Raw genomic sequence first — 26271 nt, 5'->3', positions numbered from 1 at the left:
CGGATGTGGAACTGCAACGACAAAATATGATAAGCTCATTTAATTCCAACCTTAACGGCATTGTTTAATGGGGAATAAAAAACCGCGTGGAATTTAATGCTCCAAAAAGCCAACGCTGTCTTGTATCGTTAAAACGAGATATACCCCTTGCCATTGTCCATAGATGGCACTTACATCGAGGAGACTTAACATCTCGATATTGTCGGTATGTGTATCACCAACCATCTTCAGTGGAACGATCACATACGCGATGTCGCCAAAAATGCCGCAAGATGTTTGGGTTTTCTAAGGCGATGCAAGAAGTTTTTCTCCCCCTCTGATCTGGCTGTTATCTACAAAGCTTATATACGTCTAAATTTTGAGTATAACTCCCATATCTGGGCTGGTGCACCTGCAACCTACTTAAGCCTCTTGGACAGCATTGAACGGAGAGCATTTAAATTAATCGGTGGTAACACCATCATACGTCGCTTGAACATCGTCGAATTGTTTCTTGTCTCACGCTTTTTTACCGTTATTTTAACGGTTTATGCTCAAGAGAAATAGCTAGTTGCATTTCTCCCCTTAAACATTTCAACCGTAATACTCGCGCTTCTAGGAATGCTCATCAGTATATCCTAGAGCCCAACTTCGGTCGTACTGTCAAGTATAGAGATTCGTTCTTTAGCCGTACTACGCGAATGTGAAATTCCTTATCACACTCTGTTTTTCCCCGCTATTGCATTATTCAGAAATTAAAAACCAATGTGCACCGACACCTCCTTTCAATCTCTCTCTCCTCTTCCTAGTGCTCACACTGTGTCTTTGCATAATAAGGGTAGTTATATCCCCTTAAGTGTGGGCTTATCATTCAAAAAAAGAGGCGAGAGGATCACCGACTTCTCAGAAGGAAAAAGAGAGAGCATGAAAAGCATGCTGTCGAAGATGTTGAGGATTTCAAGGACAGGAATGAAGTTCGAAAGGTTTTTGAGAAGGTGAAATGAAATTCACAAGTACAAAAAGCCTCGAACGGAAGGCTGCAAAGACGGAAGTGGAAATATCTTATTGGAACCGCAGTCAATGTTGAGGATATGGAAGGACTAATTCAAATTTTTTAACAAAACATGAAAACCGACAACAACATTCCGTCTTTCTCATCATTTCATCGTTTTTTAAGCGGAACTTTTGGCAATCGAAAGCAATCTTATTATGAGTAAAAAAAAACTTGATGTCAACATTTCATCTCCGGATTTTTTCAAATCCCTGTCGATCGTCTCTATTGGAGATGGCAGAACTTTACGCCTTTGCTACTTGCCAGGTCATAGAGATATTCCAAGGCTGTAAACCAGATAGACCCGCCAAAAATGAACTGGCAGGTAAACCAATAGCTACATGTAAGCTTTTGCTAAAACAAGATGCTATAAAGAAAACATTCATCAGGACGAAAATCATAACCACCTCTGTCAGACTACTAAGTACATTTGGTCTACCCTAGATTTTAAGCATTCGACGCGTTGCTTCTAAAATTATACCATATAAGCTCGTAAAAATTGGGGTCATAAACGGACACTGTCTATTAGGAAAACACGCCTCGCTCCTAGACATGTTCTCAAATGACTTTGGCAAAAGCTGGGGAGGAAACAATTCTTTACCATCGTAAGAACCATTCTTTAATAAGGATGTTAAGGATCTCAAAGACAATCATATCACCAGCCTCTTGTCATGAGCTTAGAAAAAAGCATCAAGTTTCTTATGTGGTGTTACAATGATCCAAAAACTAGTCTAAATAATTCTAAGTTCAACCATTAACCAAACCTACCCTAAGGTTAATTTTAAATAACTGACTGACATCTACGACGACTCCCACACTCTTTCCATAACGAATAAAAATAATTAAAAAAATACATGTATAAGTTTATTTCATACATTATGTAAAGCTATAACGTGCCAAGAAAAAAAATCACAAGTACAGGATTCATGACCTATGTTAGTCCTTTATCCATTAAAGCATAAATTATTGTTACAACATGAAGCCATTGGATTAATAAACCAAAACAACATTAAACAAGCCATCCTACTTTGATAATGTTTGACATGCAAGACTCGAATACGAAATGTATTCGAGTACTACCAGCACCAGTACCAACCCATCTCAACTTGCAACTCCCTTAACAATAATTATTATCCAACGAACGCGCTCCAGCCAGCCAGCAATTGTACAAATGCTGTGATTTTCAATTATTCCAAAGTGTTGTTGGTAGAATGTAGTTGTAACATTTTGTCTAACTTAATAATATTTAACACTCTCGGAACCCTGAAGTCTCAGCATAGAAAAGTAGAAAAACAAAACTCCAAAGGCGACTACGGTTAAGGCAGGTGCTTTCTGTAAATTGCATTCCGTCACGTTACACGGTAACTCTCGAACACAAAGCTTAAATGTTGGCAAAGAAAAAAAAAACATTCAATCTAATCTCGAACAGGCTTCCTTCCGGCAGCTTTGAGTGGCTTTGCCTTTTGACATAAGCTGCGAGGACTCTTATCCATCAGTTCTAATTACCAAGAACTACGAACCCACAAGCTTATGTGTTATGTGGAATGGGGATCGATCTATAGGGAACTTTTGCTTCTTTTTTTCAAAAACGGTGATTAAATTAATTTTTTGATTTGTTCCACGCGTTAAAAAGCGTGTGTGTGTTCAAAAGCGTTCTCCGGGTGGATTTTTTAATTTAAATGGAGAGTGAAGAAAATAAAACTGCGAGGACTTCACAAAGGACTTTATAGAGTAAACTGAAAGCGACAGAAGAAGAAGGGTTTAAAACTATAATGTGTAGTGTATATGGCTTAATCAAATAGAGAATCTTTATTAGGGAAATGCACGCTTAACATGCTCTTATACTTAATGCATGCTGCTACGCTGCTGAGCTGCTGAGCTGCTGCCAGGCCATTCCAGAGTGCAATTGAGTAGCAGAAGCAAATAAACGCAACAAAGGCATCCTTCCTCGTATACAACTCTTATATGTATGCACTTGCTCAGAGGAAATTTATTTAAGTGCTCCCACAAGGAATCGACGACGACTTCGAATTCGCCTTGCAATGTGACTTACTCACGCTAACTTTGTGAGGGCATTCTTAAACAAAGTGTTTCGTTCCCTTTTGGTGTTCTTGTTTTTTTTTAGTACAGTCTTATAAACGTATGTTTGCTCACTCCTCCTGGTCCCAGTGCTCCAGCTATTGCTCTTAATATCAAACGCTTGCAAATCTACTGGGACGGACGACTATGACTATGACTGTGACGATAAGGATGAGGACGAGGACGAGAACAAGAACGACGACCATGGTTATTATTAAAATTGTACGTGAAATGTTTTTGAAAATTATTCCAATCCCAAGCAGCATGAGAGTGCGAGTGTGCTGTGCGGGACGACAGACGGGAATGAGAGGAGTTACAAGATTGCAATCGAATCTGTTCAACACACAAAAACACTATTGGAAGAGGTGTTGGCTGAAACACAATGAATCTGTTTTTATTAATTCATTTGTACTTGTACCTACCTCTGGAGTCTGACTCTGGAGTGGTGTATGTCATCTTCGTCGTTGGTACCTACACAAAATTCATAAAATTTGTGGTGGTTTGAGAGTAAGTTTTAAGGAACTATTCCCTTATGATAACGAGGGAAATATAATTTCATCCTATAGATGAATGTTGTTCAAAAGAAAAACAACTGCAATCTCATTTAATATATTTTGAAAGTCTGCCTCTTGAAAATAAGGCTTAGTAAAACAAAAACTATAAGAAGCTTAACAAACTTGCAAGTAGCTTTTAAGCACTTGTGTAAGGTGTGAAAGCGGAAAATGGGAGTGTTTTTATGTCGATCTATTGCCACTTTTATGTTAACTAACTCTTTGCCGTAGAAAGTTTTCGAAAATAAATTTTTAAAAAGGATTAAACGAAAACATAAAAACAAGTTAAAATTATTGTTATTTGAAATATGAACAATAGCCCTAAAATATAAAGGGTGTTCTTTAGGCGTGTGGTTTTCAAGAAGAAACAAAACGCATTCAATAACAATTAAATATGAAGATAAGATTTTGTCATTATGAAGGGTGATTTTTTAGCTATTATCTTTTTGGCAACACTGGTTTAAACAGCTGACGCACGTTTCGTGTTTTGTTTCACTGTCAAACATCTTCAGTTCGGTCAATAATTTAGCTATGAATCGTCTTACAAACAACGCTTGCAAATTATTGAATTTTATTATCGAAATTCGTACCCTGTTAAGAAAGTTCATCGCGCTCTTCTTCCATTTTATGTTTAGTTTTAGACCGACCCACTCAAGCGGCTAATCGGGCTTTTGTGACTAAAATTTGCACCAAATTTACATTGTTGGATATTAAAACACTACAACAGGCTTACGTAGAGTGCGAACTGAAAAAAATAATGATGACCATCAATTATCTATTCGTCGACGTTAGCAGCAATTGGGCCTCTGTTACTCAACAACGTGGAAAATTTTGCGGAAGTATTTAGGTGTGATGCCTTTAAAAATACAGCTAGTGCAAGAATTGAAGCCAAACGACCTACTGCAACGTAAAGTTTTCGGTGAATGGCCTCTTGGAAAGTTGGCCGATGATGCACTTTTTTAAAGAAAAATTGTGTTCAGCGACGAAGCTCATTTTTGGCTCAATGGGTACGTTAATAAGCAGAATTGTCGATTTTAGAGTTAATATCAGCCAGAAGCATTGCAAGAGCCACCAAAGCATCTTAAAAAAGCCATAGTTTGGTGCGGTTTATAGGCTGGTGGCACCATTGGACCGTACTTCTTCAAAGATTATGAAAACCGTAACGTAACTGTGAATGGTGAGCTCTACTGTGAGATGGTATCGAACTTTTTTTTGTCCAAAATGCAAGAGCTTGACTTGCATGTGTAACATGTGGTTTCGACAAGACGGTGCCACATGACACACAGCACGCGCAACAATGAACTTATTGAGAGACGAGTTCTTTAAACATTTTATTTCACGTTCGGGACCGGTCAATTGGCCGACTAGATCGTGCAATTTACACTATTTTTTGTGGGCTTTGTTAGAGCTCATGACTATACACACAAGACCGCTTCAATTCACGCATTGGAAGACAACATTGAAGCATTTATTCGTGAGATTCCGGCCAAAATGTTGGAAAGAGTACATATGACAAAATTGGACATAGCGGATGGACCATTTGATAGGCACAGTCAATGTCAATGTCAATGTTAATGGAAGTTAACAAATCGAGTACAGCTGTCAAAAAGACCAACTCTGAAAAAAGTATTGCCAGATTGAACAAATATGTTCTTCAAGCTCCTAGGCAAAACATATGACCAGTGTCCTAACTACTATATTAAAATAGTCCTGGGCGATTTTAATGCCCAGCTAGGAAGGGAAGACATCTGTGGTGGAATAATCGCGAAGAACAGCCTGCACGACAACACTTCCGACAACGAATTCAAGCTCATAGATTTTGCAGCGGGGCGAAACGTATTTTCCACACCTCAACATATACAAAGGAACTTGGACTTCTCCAGATCAATCAACCGTCAACCAGATTGACCATATTGCGATCGACGCCAGACACTCTTATACCATCATGGATGTACGAACTTTCCGAGGAGCTTACATCGACCCTGACTACTACCTCGTACAACGTCGAATGGCTACAATCGACAGAGATCGTCAAATTCTTTTCCGACCGAATTACAAGTAACCTCTTTCGAAGTTCTCTGCCGCCAACAAAATGTATAAACCAGTGGCAACATTGCCAGGATGCAATCAGAGAAGCCGCCTCTGATGTACTGGGTTTCAATCAGCCACCAACAAGGAACCCCTGGTGTCAACAGGCATGTGCAGCCAAACAACATTCACGCAAAGCGGCGGTGCATAAAAGAAAGAGAGCTGCTCATGAGCTCTATGAGCAAAAGAGGCGAGACGAACGCCGACTTCTCAGAAGGAAAAAGAGAGGAAATAAGAGGCGTGCAGTCAAAATGTTGGGAACAGGTGAAACAAAATTCACAGGTACATAAAACTAGAACCGAAGGCTGCAAAGACGAAAGTGGAAACATCATAGTGGAACCGCAGTCAATGCTGAAGATATTGAAGGACCACTTCTGCAGACTGTATAACGGCGACGAAGAACCGAATTCCGCTGTCAGGCAAGATGATCCATTCAACATAGACGAAGAAAACCAACAATCCCGTCCTCCCGACTTAGACGAAGTAAAAATTGCCATATCTAAGCTGAAGTCTAATAAAGCCGCTGAAACCGAGTGCCTGAATGCCGAGCTCTTTAAAGCAGCTGGAGATAAGTTGGTTAGGAGCATGTACCAACTTATCTGTAAGATATGGTCGAAAGAAAGAATGCCTGATGAATGGAACCTCTGAACTGCACCAACTATACAGGAATCAGTCTACTTAACATCGCCTATAAAATCTTCTCTGCCATAATATGTGAACGTCTTAAGCCCATCGCCAACAACCTGATAGGTCCTTATCAGTGTGGTTTTAGACCAGGAAAGTCCACAGTTGATCAAATATTCACATTACGGCAGATCCTGGAAAAAACCCAAGAACACCAAATCGACAGCCACCATCTTTTCATCGATTTCAAGGCCGCATATGACAGCATCTACAGGGACGAGCTATATATGTAGAACCATGTCTAGTTTTGGCATTCTTTCCACACTCGTCTATGACATGACCATGACCATGGAGAATTCACGCTGCTCCATAAAGGGTGGAAACACCTTAACATAACCTTTCGATGTCAATAAAGGCTTTAGACAATGTGATGCGCTGTCATGCGATTTTTTTAACATCAAACTTGAAAAAATAGTGCAGAGCTTACTCGTCAACTCTAGAGGCCATATCTTTCAAAAGTCTGTCCAATTACTAGCATATGCTGACGACATTGACATAGTCGTCAAGAAAGGACCTAAAATACCGACATCCCGGTCAAAACTTCACCATCGACAGACGTAACTTTAGGTAATCAAGAACTTCGTCTTCCTAGGCTCCGCTAAAAAACGCTAAAATCTTACGAAGAATAACTCTTACTAACCGCTGTTTCTTTGGGCTAAGAAAGCAATTTAGTGGCACCAAAACGTCGCAAAAGCGCAGACGTGGACTTTGATAAAAGCGGATGAAAGCATTTTGGGTCGTTTAGAGAGAAAAGTTCTTCGTGCAATCTACGGTCCCGTATGCATAGAACGGGAGTTGAGGACAAGATCGAACAATGAGATGTACGGTTGTACAGCGATGTACACTTAGCCAGAAGGGAAAAAGTCCAACGACTAAGATAAGTGGGTGACCTAGAGCTCATGTAAACCAATGCTCCGGTCCGGAAAGTCTTCGCATCCACACCCACAGGACTGCGCAGTAGACTAAGACCGTGGATCAGGTGGCTCGCACGAAAGTGACCTCACCAAACTTGGAGCTCGAAACTGGAGACATCTAGCTAGGGAGCGATCTAGATGGAGAAGTTTGTTGGGTGAGGCCTAGTTCACAAAGTAAGTAAGTATAAGCAAAGGGGCATTAGTCTACAGGAAAACAAAAGTCCTAAGTCTACAGGAAAAGAAAGATGATAGATTTCGAGATCTTATCAGTCTATCAGACAGACAGTGTTGTAAAACAAGACAAATACGAATCGAAAAATTTAATAAATGTCGATGTTTTTGAAGTATTAAACTGGTACAAAAAAAAAACAAAATATACTTCAAAAAGGTTATAAGTGCCTTACTTCCTTGTGATTTTTGGGAGAAACAAAATGTCAGTCGACGACGGTAGTAAGTTAAAAAATTGAGAGGGATCAAATTGCTTCCATACAAAATAACACAATATAATCATATCAACAAAAAAAAATAAACAAATAAAAACTCACCAAATTAATTTTAGTTTAATCAACAGGAAGGAAGACTTACCTAGAATGAAATTAAAAAAAAAAAGTTAAAACAAATTAATTATCTTTTGTTCTCAGAATAAAAATCTCTTAAGTCTATAAAAAACAATATAATTATAAATCTTACAAATTGATAGCCTTGAGTAAATTTTAAAATGTAACTCCCCGAAAAACTTTACCAAATTGTTTAATTATTTACTTACTTTATCAAAATTTAAAATATTTTTCAAATTTGACCGCCAAAAAATATGCTGCAAATTTTAATTGATTCTACATACAATTCTACCGAGACCGACCGACAATACCGACACTCTTATAATTAAAACGGTGAACAATTTGTTCTACAAAAATACAAATCTTATAAGAAACACAAGATCACTTTCAACCGATTGTTATTTTAAAATAAAAACTCATTTATATCACAATGATCACTTCATAAACATTTTATATTAACTTTAAAACTCACAAAACCAATATTTATAATTATAAAAATATTTTTTCTACGATCAAATCACGGAACAAACTAACGCAGCGAGCAAATGAAAAATGAACTAGAACTGTTGATAAGCAAAAAGAACAAACCCAATCGATTCTGCTTCTCATGTCTGTTTGTCTGAGACAGAGAGAACACTCTTTCTTATCCCTGTGTGATGAAAGAGAGAAATACGAGTATCAATCAATTGGCGCCATTGATTGTCAAATATTTTGTTCTGCTCCATCTCTAGTAGTTTATGGATTATGGAAATATATTCATACGGCTTATGACTACTTTAATGGGCAGATCACACTGTATAAGGATAGTGTTAATATTCAACAAAGCATTTAAGTTTCACGCAACTTAAAAATTCCTTACCTTTTCATGATACCTTTTTTTTGTTTGCTATATCTCAAGAAAAAGTACAGACATCGTTTTTAAATAAATGTACAGAAAGGACTTTTAAAAATTCAATGGAAATTTGTTGACTTCAGATGTCTCACCACAAGGCAATAAGGATTTTGACTTTAATCTAAGTTTATTTTAAACATTTTAATAGCATGTCTACACCATACGACAAATAAACTTTCAGTTTCTTATGAAGTCAAAAGTTCCTTGTCTTACAATTTAACTTTTTGGAAGAAAAGAAAACTTTTAAATCACCAAAGGAAAGTTATTAGTGAGGATCCCAAGGCAGTATCTCTTTTACATGTTCATTTCTTTAATTTAGACTTTTTAAGAAAAGATGATATTTTGTTCTTTTGTTTTTCGTTAATATTTTCTAAGATCATCGATCAGGAAAAAAGAGATTTCTATATTAATTGATCACTTTTTTGTTAAATGAAATGTGGACATTTATATTCAAGTCTTCAATTGTGTACGTAAAGAATATTTTTATTTTTTTTTCAAAATATTGCATTTTTTTAAGTTTCCCATCAACCGATTGACTTGAAATTTTGAATAAAACTTGGAAAACACATTCTGTTTGGAAGAACATTTCGGTTATTTTTAACTAAAGGAAGATCTGTCACAATAATAATATAAAAAAACACACAAATAGAAGAAAGTTTTGTGAAAATCAAATTAACTTAGCAAAAGAAAAACTAATGAAATGCACAATTTTCAAGAGGAAATGGTAAGAAAACATCTGGTAATTGAGATTCTATAAAAAAAAGTTCATCTACCAATTGCACTTTCCATATAAAATAAAAACTTCAGGAAGGGGGTTTGTTCGTAGACTACTAAATTATTACGTGTTATTGAAGAAAGCTTGAAACTCGTTTCAATTCTTTATATAACTGAATCGAATTGAAATGAGCTTGATCTACTAGTTTCCGGTCGGGGATCGGAGTCTATTCAAAATTAGGAAGAAAAACCTGTGTTGAGGCGTTGGTTTTACAGATAATGCATTATGGTCTGTTTATTTGCATGTTTGTGTACAAAAAATATCGTCTTGTTTTAATCAAATAAAATGGAAATTGCACATGGAGTAGGTAGCGTTCTTATATGTTGCTGAACTATTCAGTACTTCATTGTTTAACACGAATCCAACTATCTCAATTGCACTTCATAAGCAACATCGAAACACCATTTGCATTTAATAAAGTGCTATCAAACTTAATCATTTTTAAATATTCATGTGCGGTGGAAACACCAACAAAATTTATTTAATCTAAATTGAGATAAATCTTTGGTGGAAATATAGCAAAACTTAATTACCTATTTTTTTTTGTTTTCTCTTGCAAAACAAGCCCAGTTAGTCCATTTTCATTAACAAAACTAAATAATATCAACAGTAACAGATTGATTTTGTTCGCCAATGGAAAACACATGATTCCAAATTCAAAAAAACTACTCAACGAACACAGCCATCGAGACACAAATGGGATACATTTAAGAACGAAATCACATAAGATCCACTAGAGACTTAAACAAATGTCAAAAACTCATCCCTAGTAAGATTCTACTATAATTTTTATCGCTAGTATTCATATAATGGATATTGTTTTTGTTATTCGTGTAAAATTCTTCTATACTATGGATAGATTTTCCAATAAAACACGGGTATTAATCCGAAAAAAAAATATTGACTTTTTGGGTGCAGTTGTTGAAAATCTCTTAAGCCGCTTGATGTCAGAAGTTGGAAACGACTTATCTAGAACACAGTATTCAATCAGAGCATTTTCCTGCAAATAAATTTGTTAAGGTGAAAAATTGGAATAAAATTCGATATTTTTATAATATAAAAATAAAAATAAATTGGGTGGCGCAACAGTCCGTTGTGAACCAGGGCCTAGTGACTTACAACTTGCAACCATTCCTGTGTGCGAGTACTGTTGTCAGGAATTGAAGGGACCTACAATTTTAGACCGAATCCGAACGGCTAATTTGAGAAAGCACTTTTTCATGACAAGAATTACTCTTGAAGGATTTGTCAATTCCTCGCAAGAGGCTAGGTTAAGTTAAAGTGGCTGCGGATTAGAATCCACACACTTAGGCCAAAAGAAAAGCCCATTGTGATATCACATGAATCTAGAGAAATACTTCTTACTAGTCAAACCATTTTGAGTTATTTATAAAGCGAAGAAGATATTTGATATCCTTTTTAGCTAGTTCACTGGGATTATCAAAAGAGTAGTCTCCCAGAGAAAGTGAGAGATTGTTTCCTCTTCTTCTTCGCCCATACAGCTCCTGCAGAAGTCATTTGAGGCTACACCAAGTCATATTGCGTGTCTACCCATAAGACAGTGTCCCGTAAGGACACCTATTACTAAGCCAATATGAAGTCTACTTTGAGATAATAAGTCTTTAGAGCGCTTTAGCTCCAGTGAAGGCCATATGAGTTTTGTGGCTGCGCATGTTGGTAAGCTGTGCCACCTAGAATTTGCTATCGCAAAAGTTGTTTCTTTTAGCATAAGTTTACATGTAGCTATCGGTATACCTATCTTCTCCCTTTCAGGTGAAATAGGTTTGACGGTTCCATTTTTAGCGAGTTCATCGGCTCTACAATTTCCAGTGAGGTCTCTGTGGACCGGCACCCAACAGAGGTGAATGATAAATTGCTGCGCCATCTCCATAAGAGACGATCGACAATCGAGGGCCGTCAAAGATTTGGTCGAGACACCGTCAAGGGATTTGATAGCAGCTTGTCTGTCAGAGAAGATGCGGATATCAGAACTTGATATCACGTTTTCTCTTAGCCAGGAGAGAACCTCTTTGATCGCTAAAATTTCCGCTTGAAAAACGCTACAATTATTAGGGAGGCGGAATGAGATGCTTAGATTAAGCTTTTCTGAGTACACACCACTACCAACTCCCTCATTTGTCTTGGATCCATCTGTATAAAAATGTATACTTTTGTTATCCAGGAGTTTTTTGTCTTCCCATTCATCTCTGGATGGAATGGATACCTGGAAGTTTTTTCCAAATAGGGGTTTAGGAATAGTGTAGTCTATGTACTTCGGTATAGAACCAAATAGGTTCAAAATGATGGAGTGCCCCACATTGTTGTTGGTCCATTGAGATGAGGCGTCGAGTCTTATCGCTGTATTGGTTGCCAATTGTTTACTGAATATGTAGGGGGGTGTCAGATGAAGGAGAGTGTCTTACGCTGCTGAGGATGTGGTTCTCAATGCCCCGCTTATGCAGAGACATGCAGTGCGTTGGACTCTACTGAGTTTGTCGTAGAATGTGACTTTCTCCAGTGCAGTCCACCATACTGCAACCAGGTACATAAGTATTGGTCGGATGACCGATGTTTATAGCCAGTAGGTTATGCGAGGTTGAAAACCCCATTTGCTTCCTATAGCTTTCTTGCAAAGGAAAAGAGCTACTGTAGCTTTTTTAACTCTTTCCTGTATATTGGATTTCCAACTTAATTTTTTGTCCAATATTAGACCAAGATATTTGGCTTCATTGGTAAAAATTAGTGATATACCTTTTATTGAAGGAGTTGCAATTACTGGGATCTTGTATTTCCGTGTGAAAAAGACGAGTTCTGGTTTTTGAGGATTTATGCTAGGTCCGCAGTGATCATCTTCAGTGAGCATATTCAGTGTATTTTGGAGGAGGCTTCTCAGTGTATTAGGATGGTCCCCTGTAACGGCGATAGCAACATCATCGGCATATACAACCACTCTGTAGCCTTCCCTCTCAAGGGATATTAGTAGTTCGTTAACCACTATGTTCCACAGGAGAGTGGACAGAACACTACCTTGCGGAGTGCCTCTACTGACAGATCTTTTTGTGCTAAGATCCCCCAACTTAGAGTTGATGATCCTGCTTTTTAGCATTAGATTAATCAACTCACAGATTGAGTATTCGACGTTTAAGGTCGTCATAGCAGAAGTGATAGTGGATGTGTCAACGTTGTTAAAAGAGCCGTCAATATTCAAGAAAGCCACCATAGTATTCAATAGTTCTTACCAGAATGTGGAAGGCTGTTTCTACCGATTTCCCTTTGCAGTAAGCATGCTAAGACATTGATAGTCTCTTATCAATGCTATTACGTATATGGATATCGACCAATCGTTCCAGAGTTTTGAAAATGAATGATGATAGGCTAATAGGTCTTAGGTCTTTTGGGCTATCGACATTCGCCGTTGTACTTCGCCCACCGAACCACAAATGCAATATATTTGCATTTCGGTTCGTCAGGGTTGTTTGGTAAAAGAGATCCAGCTAAATGATAGACTTGACCATGAACTTTAAATGTAGGCATACAATCTCGAAGTCTGACTTTATTGGCAATGATTGACGTCATTTGGAAAACAGAATTGTAAACACGATTCATATCAAGAAAATGTTTGTAATCTTCATGAGAATGATACAAAAGACTTTTTAATGGTTCCGGTGGATCAGCAATTTCTACCAATAAAACTTTTCCTCCTGAACAGCAGAGACTTTAGGCTATTTGAATGCACGACAGAAATTGCACTTTAGTATTCGATATACTTGTTGATTTTTTTCTTCAAAAATTGAAAAACGGCTAACGCGAATGTGCTGAAAACCTTAATTTCCAAATTTGAAGTCAATCGACCTTATGGTTTGTGCTAAAAGGGCGTAGACAGACGGAATTGGGATGCCCACTTTTTTCGACTTCCTTAGCATCGTTATGAGATCTTTTAAAACTTCCAAATTTGTCATAATGTTTTTTTTTTTAAACAGACGTTTAGCAGCGGCAATAAGCTGATTCCAATTGAAATATAAACCGTAGTTGTAGACATTTACCCAAAGGACTTATCCATAGTTTATGCAAACCTTTCTTTGTACCGAACAAACAAAGTTCAAATCATCAAACCCAAAATCTTTCGTTTTACAGAACTCTTCTTTAGTAACAAAAAAAAAAAAAAACAAAAACAATCCAACTGTTTCAACTTGTCTGCTGCTTGGCTCTTTGTTGCTTGGACAGAAAAATGGGCATAAAACTGTTTTACTAGTGGCACGTGATTTTCCAAGTGTTATTTTTCCTCCATGTTGAATGTATTTATGTGTCTAACATGTAGCTTTTTGTTTTCAAACAACACCGAAGAAATTCAAAAACCAAAGAAATACCCCGAAGAAGCCATATAGGTTAGGTACCTAACTCTACCTTCAATATACCACCTCGACTGCTCCTTAGCTCTTAGCTTGGATATTAGAAAACAAAAAGGAGCACCAAGAACACTTTCATTTTTGTTGTTGTTTTATTTTTGTATTTTTCTTATAGAAATCTAAAATGTTCTCTTAGTGGACCCATTTTCAGTGCTTTCTTCAGTATTTCACATCGGAACTTCCATCGCAGCGAAGTCCTTGAAGTTGTAAATTCCTGATGTAGTTTTAACAATTTGTGTCAAATAGTTCCGCTGTATTGCTTCTTCAGCATTTTATTTTTATTTTATTTGTTTGTTGCTGCTGCCTTTTCGTCCTTGCAAATGGACAGGAAAGAGTGGCAGAAGGTATGTATAGGGATGTACCCTTACCGACAGGCTACAGGAAACTATCCGCCCTGTCTGGTTGCCAACTCGTGCATTGATAATGCGAATTTATGCCTTCGATTTGCTTAAAATGCTGGAATATTAGTTTGTTTATTATTTCATGGTCTTACTTATTTTTATTTTCGTTTGCGCTTCCACCATTTCATGGGGATTGTTACTTTTGTGGGTCCCTTCTTCTTATGGAGTGTTGGAGAAGGGAAGGGTTTGTTTCCTGTCTGTCTGGACTTGGAGTGTTGTTTTTTGTTTGTTTTTGTATATCCTTTCAATGCATATAGAACGTTGCCATGTCACTGTGAGCCACTCGAGACTCGAGTTATATCTTGAGAAAAGGGTCAACATTTATTCAGCTCCATTTCAGAATTTCACTTCTGTTTGTTATTGTTGTTTTTTTATTTGAAAATTTCACATTTAGCTAGCAGAGTGACAAAGAGCCTTTTTTTTAGTAACAACCAACATTAACAAGTCGAGTTGGTCTTTGGGTAGTGGACAAAAAAAAAGCTTAACACTGAAATAGCACACTCCTGCAAAAGGGACATAATATTAGCTTGACAATTTACATCTAGACATGCCACTCTCTAATGTGTGGCAAAAAGGTACATGTACTGTAGGTACCTAGGATATGTGTAATGTTTGAATAGAGGTATGCAGCTGGTAAGGCACATGAGCTATGTTGGGAATTTTTACTTTAAATTATTCATTCAAATAGCATGGAAATGTCTTGAATACAATTACATAGTTAGGCACTCAAATACTTGCAGACATAACAAAATAAAGTAACACATACCTATTTGTATGGTAATTGAAAATTCTTGAGATTTTAATAAAGCATCGATACAAATTTTGTTCGTGGTGTAAATGAGAAAACTCACTTATATTTCGGAATGATACTATTATGTGCAGGTTTGCAACTTTTCACCCTATAAGAAGCTTGTATTGAAAATTTCAATTCAAACTATTAAATCATATGCTAAGGTATCCAACCTTAACTTTGGTCGTACTATGAAGTAGAGAGATTAGTTCCTTAGCCGTACTATGCGAATGTACCTTGCCGGGAATAGTGAAACTGGTGGAAAAATTTACGTTTTTGGGTCATATTAAAAAAACACCTGATATATATTGTTGCTGTAAACTGCAGTGGTGGCTTAGATCCGAGTTGGTCTATTCTTTCTGTTACTTTGAAATTAAGTTGAGGAAAGTTTATATTCTTAAGGGCCTAGACCTTCATGCGAGAGATCTTGACTTTAACTGCTGCTTGTACCATTTCAATTTTTTTTGCACAGCCTTTTGAGAGGGACTGAACTAGGTAGTTCGCCTAGCTGCCAGTGAGTGTTATGACTCCACCTGTCATTGATTCTATGGGGCCAATCTTTTTTCACACTCGAACTGTGGCGAGAGTCCGGATGGTATCCTCGCTATTGTTTTGAAGAGGTATTCTTAAACGCTGGCAAAACCAGACCGTAACCTTTGTCATCTGTCCTACTCCTCAGATCTCGTTGCGAGCCGATTTAAAACTGCGTTTGCCCAGCCCATCCCCAAAAATGCAAAATAGACGAATCTTCCTCACCCTCTAATTACCGACCTATTGCACTCACTTACTTTTTTAAAAGGTCATGAAAACGCTGATCGATTTTCAGCTCAAGAAATATCTTGAAGATCGGAAGCTTTCGAAGCAATAGGTCCACTGGTGATCTCATGGTTTATCGCTACGAATAGTGGAGGAAATCTTAACATCGCTTAGGAGAAAGTAAGTTTATTGCACTAGATATTTCAAGAGCGTTTGATAGGGTTTGCCATGAAGCTTTCTTATCGAAAATGTGTGCTTTCGATTTTCATAAATCCCTGCTTAATTGGATTAGTAATTACCTTTCGGATTGTTCAATACAAGTTGTATTGGATAGATTCAAGTCTGAACACCTCAAAATGCTGGTGTGCCTCAGGGCTCTTTTCTATCTCCTTTTTGTTAATGATCTCCTGTTTGCAACTTCTAATTCAATACATTGTTACGCTGTTGATAGTACTTTAAGCTTTTCATATTCGTCTTAAGAATCACTTCTCTCTTTTTCGTATGTGGAACTCTAACCGTAAAATATGATAAGCTCATTAAATTCCGACCTAAACAATGTTTCGAAAACCCAATAGCGTCTTGTATCATTAAAGCGATATATACCTCCCTTACAATTATCCATGGATGGCACTTGCATCGAGGAGACTGAACATCTTGATATACTCGGTATCTGTGGTACGGACCACCTCCACACATACACGATGTCACCAAAAATGCTGCAAGATATTTGGGTCTTCTAAGGCGATGCAAGAAGTTTTGCTCCCTCCCTGATCTGGCTGTTATCTACAAGACTTATATACGTCCAAAACTTGAGTCTCTTGCACAGTATTGAACGTAGAGCATTTAGATTGGTGATAATACCATCATAGGATGGTATTATCACCATTTTTGGAGGAAGTTTTGTAAAATAGGCGAAGATTTAAACTTGTGTTTCAAATCTTAAGAAAGTGTAATAGGTGCAAATATCACAATTAATAGTTCATAAAACAGACACAATTGTGGGGCCTTCTCTATTATCATGCGAATGTCTGAGTTGCGCTAAAGCACCTTATTTAGAGTAATACAAAAATTGCCTAAGAATAACTGCTTCACCATATAAAATACTCGACCTTATGAGAAAACACACATTGTATCGTTAAATTCAATAGAAATAGTCAAAAGTCTCAAACCAAATAAGCCAACAACTAACTCTTTCCGTCTAAACATTGCAATCAATAAGGCACCAAAAGTCACTGTCATTCAAGAATAATAGAATATCCTTTAAATTACACTCGTATAGACTATACTACAGACAAAAAACCTCTTCATTAATCTAAGCAATAAATCAAACAAATAATGTTTACCAATCCATCTTGACGGAACTTTAAATTTCAACTTCCCTATATAACTTAATAGATTCCCAATGGATGAATAGGGATACTCCATTTCCTTCATCATCTCGCCCACTCACGACGTCGATGTCGATGTCGAAGTCGACCAAGAAGACTCTACTCCTCTCTCGTATCAGCATCATCTATTAAATTTACATAAATCGAAAAGAAGATGAAAGTCCTCTTGAGCATCTTCATAACACACACATATATACACTCATATATTTAACTTTTCAGTGAATCTTTTAAAATGTTTCTTTTTTTCTAAACAACCATTTTTTTTCTCACTCTTATCCTTTCAGATTTGTTTTCAAACAATCTCAAGACAGCCACAAAAACAACAACAATAGAAGCAGACGATGAAGAAGCAACATCAGTGACAACCCCAACCTCAACCCCATCAACAACATCACAACCGGCACTATCACGAAATGCCATTCGACGCACTCATAGCGAACGTCATCCATGCAACGTTCACATCGGCACTTCCTCCACAAATGTTATTCTTAACTTCAAGGATACAATGGCATTACGAGTGAAAGCCACCCGCAAGGACTCCCGAGATATCTTCTCGAGTACATCGCAGCAACAGAGTGTCGGATTGTTGTTCCGACCTAAAGAACCACCACCGCCTCCACCAACTGGAGCTGCCATATCAGCGCATCATCAGCAACAACAAAAGCAACGTCTAAGTAACACTCATACGAAGGTACATCCCAAGGATACTCCTAGCGGCGGCAGTGGTGGTGGTAGCAAAAAAACCACAGCTATCCAGATAACCACCACCAATGCCACAAAAGACGTTGAAAGCAGCAAAAAATCCAACGACCACGATAACGTGAACGTAAACGATGACGCTGAAGACGTCTACAACAAAGACCACGACCAAAACGAAGACGAAGACGACCAAGATGGAGAAGACGAAGATGAAGACGACGTTAACTACGATGACAACAGCATACAGCACCGAGGAGTCCCTTCAAGAAATCGCAAACTATCAGTTAGCAGCGGCGGATTAGAGGAACAAAAACCACCGCCATCCATGGGACATGATGCTTCCAACCAACGGAGGAGATCCTCCGCCACCAGCTCTATCATCGATACCACCACCTCCATGACCACGACCACCAGCAGCAGCAGCAAGACTTCCTGCCAGAACCGAACAACAACGAATATTTATGAGACATTCGATAGCTTTAGCTCTAGCCCAGCCGTTGTTGTTGCCACCGTCAACTCCAACGCGGCAACCGCCGCCGTTGAGACACACACACTACCAACGATGACAACACCACCAACCCCAGTAGCAACTCCATCTTCTCCTAAATACATATTTGGAAACACAAGTCAACCGAACCGGACCGTAGTTCGAGTGGCTCCCTTCAATAAGACCACATCCGAGATACATCGTCTGAAAATCACCCACACCGATGACGACGACGATGGCAAAGCATTTGGCGCGCGAAATCCCACTAACAGCACAAATGGCCAAAAGAAGACCTCCATCCTTATCAACGGCGATGATTGCTATTCAACCGTAAACGTCACCAATGACACCCCATTGTATCAGTCGTCTGTGGTGGTGGCCGATGGCAGCAGTATCGATCCTATGCTAAAAGTTACATCGAATACGGTTACGATAAACGTTGTCAGTAGCAGCCCGAGGACACCCCAAGAGGAACTCATCTATAAGAACAATAAAATCAACACACTCCTAAGCAGCAGGACTGGTGGTGCTTCCACAAAGGCGATTATTCCGATTGGAAGCAGTTGCGGTGGTGTCGTAAGCAGCAGTATAGTTTCCAGTCCGTCTGATTCGGTAAAAACGTCAAACAAACGAGGCCGAACGCTAATCACGTTTGACTATGATAAGTCTCCAGTCCCGGTTAGTAGTAGTAGTCCCAAAGAAGTCCCAATAGTTTGTGCATCATCCCCAGAAGGAGAAGTAGTCGACGATGTGTTCTCTCACGAGGAGGAACTGGTAAAGATCTTGCGTAACCCCGTCGAAGCGGTTCGAAGGAATTTGGTGCCTCATGTGTGTGGCAAAGGCGAAGTCATCCCAGATCAACCCAAAGGAGACAATGAAAGTGTCAAATCACCGTCGAAACGTCAGCGAAAACGTCACAAGAGCAACGAACTCACTGTCCCCAGTCCTTCGATGGGCCGAAGCAGCGAAAGGAATTCGTTTGTGGGAAAGCTGCTGGAAGATCCTACCTTAAGCCACCTTGCCGATGGCCTTGAGAACGATGTTGTTGTGAAACTCATCGAAAACTCGCTCAAACGCTTAAAGGACTCCCGCAGCAGCATCGACACGAGCGGTACCAAAGATAACGAGGACATGAATCGCTTGATCAACCTGTCCTTGCAACGCATCAAAGAGGACCGGCAGAAGCTTGAGTCTCAGATGCACGAAGCCGACGAGCAACAGGAGATCCAATCGAATCGAGGAAGTATCAGTTCGGGGAATAGTTTCTCGTCGGCCAACTACGAGATGTTCGACTTCAGTGATAACAACGAGTCGGACTGTTACCAAAGCTGTTCGAGTGAGATCGCCGATACCGATACTCCGCTCACAACACGAAGCAAGTTCTATCAAATGCTGGTCGATGCCACTCTTGCCGAAATCGAGATCTCCACAAACACCGACGACGATCACCACTACGAATCGATTCGTGGAAACAATGGGGATCCCATCTACGAGGAGATCAATGATATTCCACCACCACTGCCACTCTCACCACCACCTCTGAATGATCCCGAACTGGAGAAGAAGGCTGCCCGATCGATGTTCGAAGGGGCCTCGAAGTACGATATCCTATCGTATTTGGTCGATGCCAAAGAGCGGGGATTGGTGCGAGAGGAATCATTTGAGTATAACATCAACAACACGTCCAATCCGATCATAATCGAGGAGGAGAACGATACTCTGAGCGATCTCAAGCAGACCTCAGACATGAGCAGTCGAATCAGCCACCTCTCGGTGACCAGCGACTCCAGTGAAGACACCAACAGCCTGACAGGATCGATGGTCAACGATCGTTTGTCAGTGCTTAGTGCCCTCCGAAAGGGCGCTCATTCTGATATCGAACGAAACGACTCGGGAGTTGGCTCGGAAACGAGTAAATCCTCCCGCAGCAAGTACCAAAACAATCCTCAACCGAATTCAGTGCTCAGCAAAATCAGTCCGATCCATTTGTGCGAGGACTGTGACGGCCCCGTCGAGACACAGGTCACTGATTCGGGGGTAATGTTCGCACCTCTGGTGTGCCGCAAATGTGGCAAGAAACGAGCCGAACGCAAAGAAATCATTACCGAAATCGTAGAGACCGAGGAAAAGTACGGCCGAGATTTGACGATCATTTTGGAGGAATTCTGTCAGCCAATGCTGGTGGCTGGATTGCTTACCCAAGAGCAACTCTCTGCAATCTTCTTGAATACCGAAGAACTGCTCGAGAATAATCAGACTCTTGCCGAACGAATGCGTGATGCATTGGACATTGCTCTCGAACAGGGCGACGATGATTTATTAACGGTGAATATTGGCAAAGTATTTTTGGACTTTACGCCAATGTTGCATGCCTTCGAGAGGTATTGTGTTCGACAGGCAGGAGCTAGCCTTTTATTGGCCAATTTGGAGAAGGAGAAAGAATTGTTGAGGATATTCCTAAAGGTGTCACAAATGGAAAATACCGTTTTGAGACGAATGAATCTCAACTCGTTTTTGATGGTAAGTAAGGCGAAAACTTTGATTTTTTTAACAACAATTTGTTGTCAACATTATTTATAAGCTTTCTTAAGCATTCCTATGCAACATGTTTTTTTCATAAGTTTTAAGTTGTGAAGTGTAAATCCTGTGGAGAACAAATTGTTTATCAACATTGTTTATAAACTTTTATAGTAATTCATACGCAACATGTTTGCTTTTTCGTAAATGTTGAGTTGTAAAGTGAAAATCCTGTAAACATGTTTTTCTAAAAAGACTTAAAAGTATATAAACAATGTTGAAAGTAATGCCAACAAAAACCGCAACATTCTATCTAAACTCATACCATTTTTCCGATACCACAAAAGTTTCTAGCAACATATTTTTATAATGACTGGGTTTAAACTTTATAATTTTGTTTTGCCTCTTCCATAGGTTCCTGTCCAAAGAGTGACCAAATACCCACTTTTACTGGCTCGTCTTTACAAAGTGACCCCACCTCACCTCGAAGGCCGTGATTTGCTCAAACAGGCTCAAGAGAATATCGAGTTGCATTTGAATCACATCAACCAGGAGGCCAAAGATGTCCCCACCCGGCTGTGGCGTCGAATCTCCTCCTCCAGTCCGAATCGACGAGCATCCTGTGAGATTGATATGATTAATATCAAGCTACGAAAGCTGGCCATTGACATCCTCGAATGGAATCATGACGAAGTGAGATTCGCCATGGAGGGGAAGTTGATGTACACTCAGCCGACCGATAGTAATTGGAAGAAGGGCCGGACAATTAAGCTGAATCCAGTGAATGCTTTGCTAGTGACAAACGGAAAGGTAAGTTCTATCAGAGTTCCACATTCGTGTAAAACGGTTAAAGTTTATTTTGTCCCTAGCCAAGTGTCAACTACAAAGCCGAGAAGGCCATGTCGGGGCAGCTTAATTTCCCTAAACACACCGGCATACGAGAGGCATCCTTGCTGGTGGTAAAAGAGAAATGTGGACGATATACACTGATACGAGAACCACTCTATCTGGACAGATGTGTGGTGTGCTCCGAAGCCGATTGGGATGATTATTTCGAGCTGCAAGAGATTTCATCCAAAGATACTTTTATTTTTAAAGTAAGTTTTTTTTAGAGAATTGAAGTTTAAATTAAAACTAATGTCATTTTTTTAAAGGCTGAAGATGCAGTTCGCACAAAACAATGGTACACACAAATTCAGTACCATGCTCAAGGTATGGGAGCTTGGCGAAAGAGACGTAATGCCTTAGCTAACATCATGATAAATGGAATGCTGTCAAGAACCTAAGAGATACAATTATTTTTCTTTTGTTGTCTTATTTAATATGCAATATTTTAAAAAATAATTTTAATTTAAACAAAAAATATATAAAATAAAAATGTCCTTTTTTAATTCTAACAAATTTTTAAATAATATAAATATGTAGTTATTTTTTCTTGCTTTTTTAAAAATATATTTTAAAAATTATAATTTTAATAAATCTTATAAATTGAGAGATGTATTTAGGAATTACGATGAATGTGTTATAATTGTACGTAAAAGTACCTTTTGAATGTTTAAAAAAAACAAAAATTAATAATAAAATAATTGATATATAATTAGGAACAAATTTATTTCATTTTAGAGTGGTATTAATGTTTAAACAAAATGTTATTAAGTTATATATGATACAAGTAATAATAATCATTGGTTTCAAGAATAAGTTTTATTTTTAAAGTTTGTTTTATTTTTTCTTCTTTTTTTGTTTAATGGAAAGTAAAATGTAAAAATAAATAAATATTATTAAATAATAAACTTAAATTCAACGAAAGTAAATTTTAAAGTTTATGTTATTTAATCAAAAATAAAATGGAATACAATAAATACATGAGACTTTCATTTCAATTTCTTTGTTGTTTTAAGAATTAGAAGTAAAATGAAGAGTTTCTTAAACAAATTCTGAATGAATTGATTTCTCGTCTAGAACTTGATAAGACGCTTAGAACTGCGAAAGGTATAAATCCAGGTGAAGACAAGATTACCTATAAAATGGTTGAAAAATGCTCGGATAACCTAAAAGACAGACTCTGCTTGCTATACAACAACATTGAAATGACTGATGTTTTTCCACACGACTGGAAATGGGCTCACTTCAAGCCAATTACTAAAACCCCAAAATTGCCACAACTTCGATAAGTACCGACTTATCGCACTGCCTTTCATTCTCTCCAAAAATTTTTGAAAAAGTTACCACGAGATGGATTTGTTAGTTTGCAGAAAATAAGGCAGAACGGCAGGACAAGACGCTTTTAAACAGAACAGAGGAGTACGAGTACATACACTTCGAGCACTTCCCGCCAATTAATTGTAAGTGACAAAATAAATTGTATCGTCAAAGACAAATCAAAAGCTGACTGCTGTTTCTTGAAAAAACTTGCACCCGTAGTCAGTATTGGAAATTATTAACTATGCTTAAGTTAGGACATGATAATAGCTTTCAAAGTTCTATGTGTTGCTAGCAAATTTTAACTAGTTACTTACTTAAGGTGGCACTACAGTCCTGTGTGAACTTGGGCCTCACCAAACAAACATCTCAATCCAGCTCAGTCCCTAGCTAGATGTCTCCAGTTGGGTGAGATCACTTTCCACTTGTGCGCGCCACCTGATCCGCGGTCTTCCTCTACTGTGCTGTCCTGTGGGTGTGGATTCGAAGACTTTCCGCGCCGGAGCATTGGTTTGCATGCGCTCTAGTAACCCAGCCTTCTTTCTAATTCTACGTCGCTTTACAGCCCGTACAGCTCGTAGTTCCATCTTCTCCTCAACTCCCCTTCGATGCATACGGGACCATAGATCACACGAAAAACTTTTCTCTCGAAGCGACCCAAGGTGCTTTCATCCGCTTTTGTCATAGTCCATGCTTCTACACCGTATAGCAGGACGGGGATGATAAGGGTCTTATATAGCAACACTTTGGTCCCTCGAGAGAATACTTTATCACTCAATTCCTTTCTTAGTCCAACGAAACAGCGGTTAGCAAGAGTTATTCTGCGTTTGATCTCTGCGCTTATGTTTTTTTTCTGCGTTTACAGCGGAGCCTAGGTAGACGAAGTCCTTGACTACCTCAATGTTACGTCTGTCAATTTTGACGTTTTGACCAAGACGTCGGTGTTGTAAATTCTTTCTTGACGACAGCATGAACTTTGTTTTGCCCTCATTAACCTCAAGACTTTTGGACTCTTCTCCCTCAAGACTTACAAAAGCCCCATTGACATCACGCTGAGTTCTTCCGAATATGTCAATGTTATCAGCATACTGCTAGTAAATGGAAAGACTTTTGAAAGATAGTGCCTCTAGTGTTGACCTGTGAGCTCTGAACTTTTCTTTCGAGAACGATGTTAAAAAAATCACATGACAGCATCGAAAGATGCTGTTAAGTTGTTTCCAACCTTAATGGAGCAGTGCGAATGCCAAAACTAGACATGGCTCTATACAGCTCGTCCCTGTAGATGCTGTCATATGCGGCCTTGAAATCGATGAAAAGATTGTGGGTGTTGATTTGGTGTTCTTGGGTTTTTTTCCAGGATCTGCCGTTATGTGAATATTTGATCAAGTGTGGACTTTCCTGGTCTAAAACCACACTGATAAGGACCTATCATGTTATTGACGATGGGATTTAGACGTTCACGGCAGAGAAGATTTTATAGGCGATGTTAAGTAGACTGATTCCTCTATAGTTGGTGCAGTTTAGAGGTACCCCTTTTTTCAGGATCGGGCAAATAATACTGAGATTACATTCATAGGGCATGCTTTCTTCCGACCATATCTTACAGATAAATTGGTGCATGCTCCTACCTAACTTATCTCCAGCTGTTTTAAAAAGCTCAGCATTCAAGCCATCCGCTCCAGCGGCTTTATTAGAATAATTAGACTTCAGCTTAGATATGGCAATCTTTACTTCGTCTAAGTAGGGAGGACGGGATTGTTGGCTTTCGTCGTCTATGTTGAATGGATCATCCTGCCTGACAGCTGAATTCAGTTCGTCGTCGTCGTTATACAGTCTGCAGAAGTGGTCCTTCCATATCCTCAGCATTGACTGCGGTTCTACTATGATGTTTCCACTTTCGTCTTTGCAGCCTTCGGTTCTAGGTTTATGTACCTGTTAATTTCGTTTCACCTGTTCATAAAACTTTCGAACCTCATTCCGGCTTTTATACCTCTCAACATCTTCGACCGCACGCTTCTTTTGTTATCTCTTTTTCCTTCTGAGAAGTCGGCGTTCCTCTCGCCTCTTCTGCTCAAATAGCTCATGAGCAGCTCTCGTCCTTTTATGCAACGCTGCTTTGCATGCCTGTTGTTTGGCTCCATTTGCCTGCCGGCATTACTCATCAAACCAGGGGTGCCTTGTTGGTGACTGAGGCGACTTCTTTGATTGCATCTTGGCAATGTTTCCAATGATTCTCTATGCATTGTTTTGGCGGCAGAGAACTTCGAGAGAGGTTACTTGTAACTCGGTCGGAAAAGTAGCCGTTCGACGTTGTACCTTTTCCCAGCACCTCCCTGGTTTGCCTTGGGTCTGGAAACCCGAAATGCTACCTTGGCTACAAAGTGGTCCGAGTAAATCATTGCTACTCGAAAATTTCGGACTTTGGACATACATGATGCTGAAAGGGTGTCTAGCGTCGATCGCAATATGGTCAATCTGGTTGAGGGTTGATTGATCTGATTGATCTGTAGAAGTCCAAGTTCCTTTGTGGATGTTGAGGTTTGTTTGGAAAACGGGTACTGGCTACAGTGACGTTTCGCCCCGCAGCAAAATCTATGAGCCTGAATCCGCTGTCGGAAGTGTTGTCGTGCAGGCTGTTCTTCCCTTGGCATTAAAATCACCCAGGACTATTTTAATATTATAGCTAGGACACTGCTCATATATTTTGTCTAAGAGCACCTATAGCTCAAGACTTCTTGCCTAAGTCTGGCTCCAATGACGAAGCCGCATCCAAATAAGCGCTGTTGGTTTTCGCGGTAGCAGTCACCATAGTAAATATCGCAGTTTTTCATCCTCTTTTTGCCCGGCCATCCCATTGTACTTCCCGGATGGCGGTGATGTCTGCTTTATAGCGGTCCAGGGCCTCCGCTCATTCTTCGGCTGCACGTGGTCTGTTAAGGGACCTAACATTCCACTTTCATATCGTTCGTTGTCCTTATTTCGTTTGCGTGTGTTGTCAACAGTGAATCCGTCCGTATCCGAGGCTTGTTGGTGCTTCGCAACTAAAGGTTTTGTT

At 39.0% G+C, this 26271-nt stretch overlaps 1 protein-coding gene across 1 annotated transcript in view; it reads left to right on the top strand.

Annotated features, from left to right (window-relative positions):
• Nucleotides 1–22458, top strand: part of LOC129946981 (serine-rich adhesin for platelets) — a 437327-nt gene extending 414869 nt beyond the window's left edge. The window contains exons 5-8 of the mRNA XM_056057365.1: nt 17596–21017; nt 21429–21824; nt 21884–22111; nt 22169–22458. Coding sequence (XP_055913340.1) covers nt 17596–21017; nt 21429–21824; nt 21884–22111; nt 22169–22300 — 4178 coding nt within the window. The 3' untranslated portion in view covers nt 22301–22458. The remainder of the gene's footprint in view (nt 1–17595; nt 21018–21428; nt 21825–21883; nt 22112–22168) is intronic.
• The last annotated feature ends 3813 nt before the right edge of the window (nt 22459–26271 follow it).

Source organism: Eupeodes corollae, chromosome 2 (assembly GCF_945859685.1).
Source record: "Eupeodes corollae chromosome 2, idEupCoro1.1, whole genome shotgun sequence".
Classification (NCBI taxonomy): domain Eukaryota; kingdom Metazoa; phylum Arthropoda; class Insecta; order Diptera; family Syrphidae; genus Eupeodes; species Eupeodes corollae.
The sequence above is the reverse complement of the archived record's forward strand: the minus strand, read 5'-3'. Positions and strand labels throughout refer to the sequence as shown.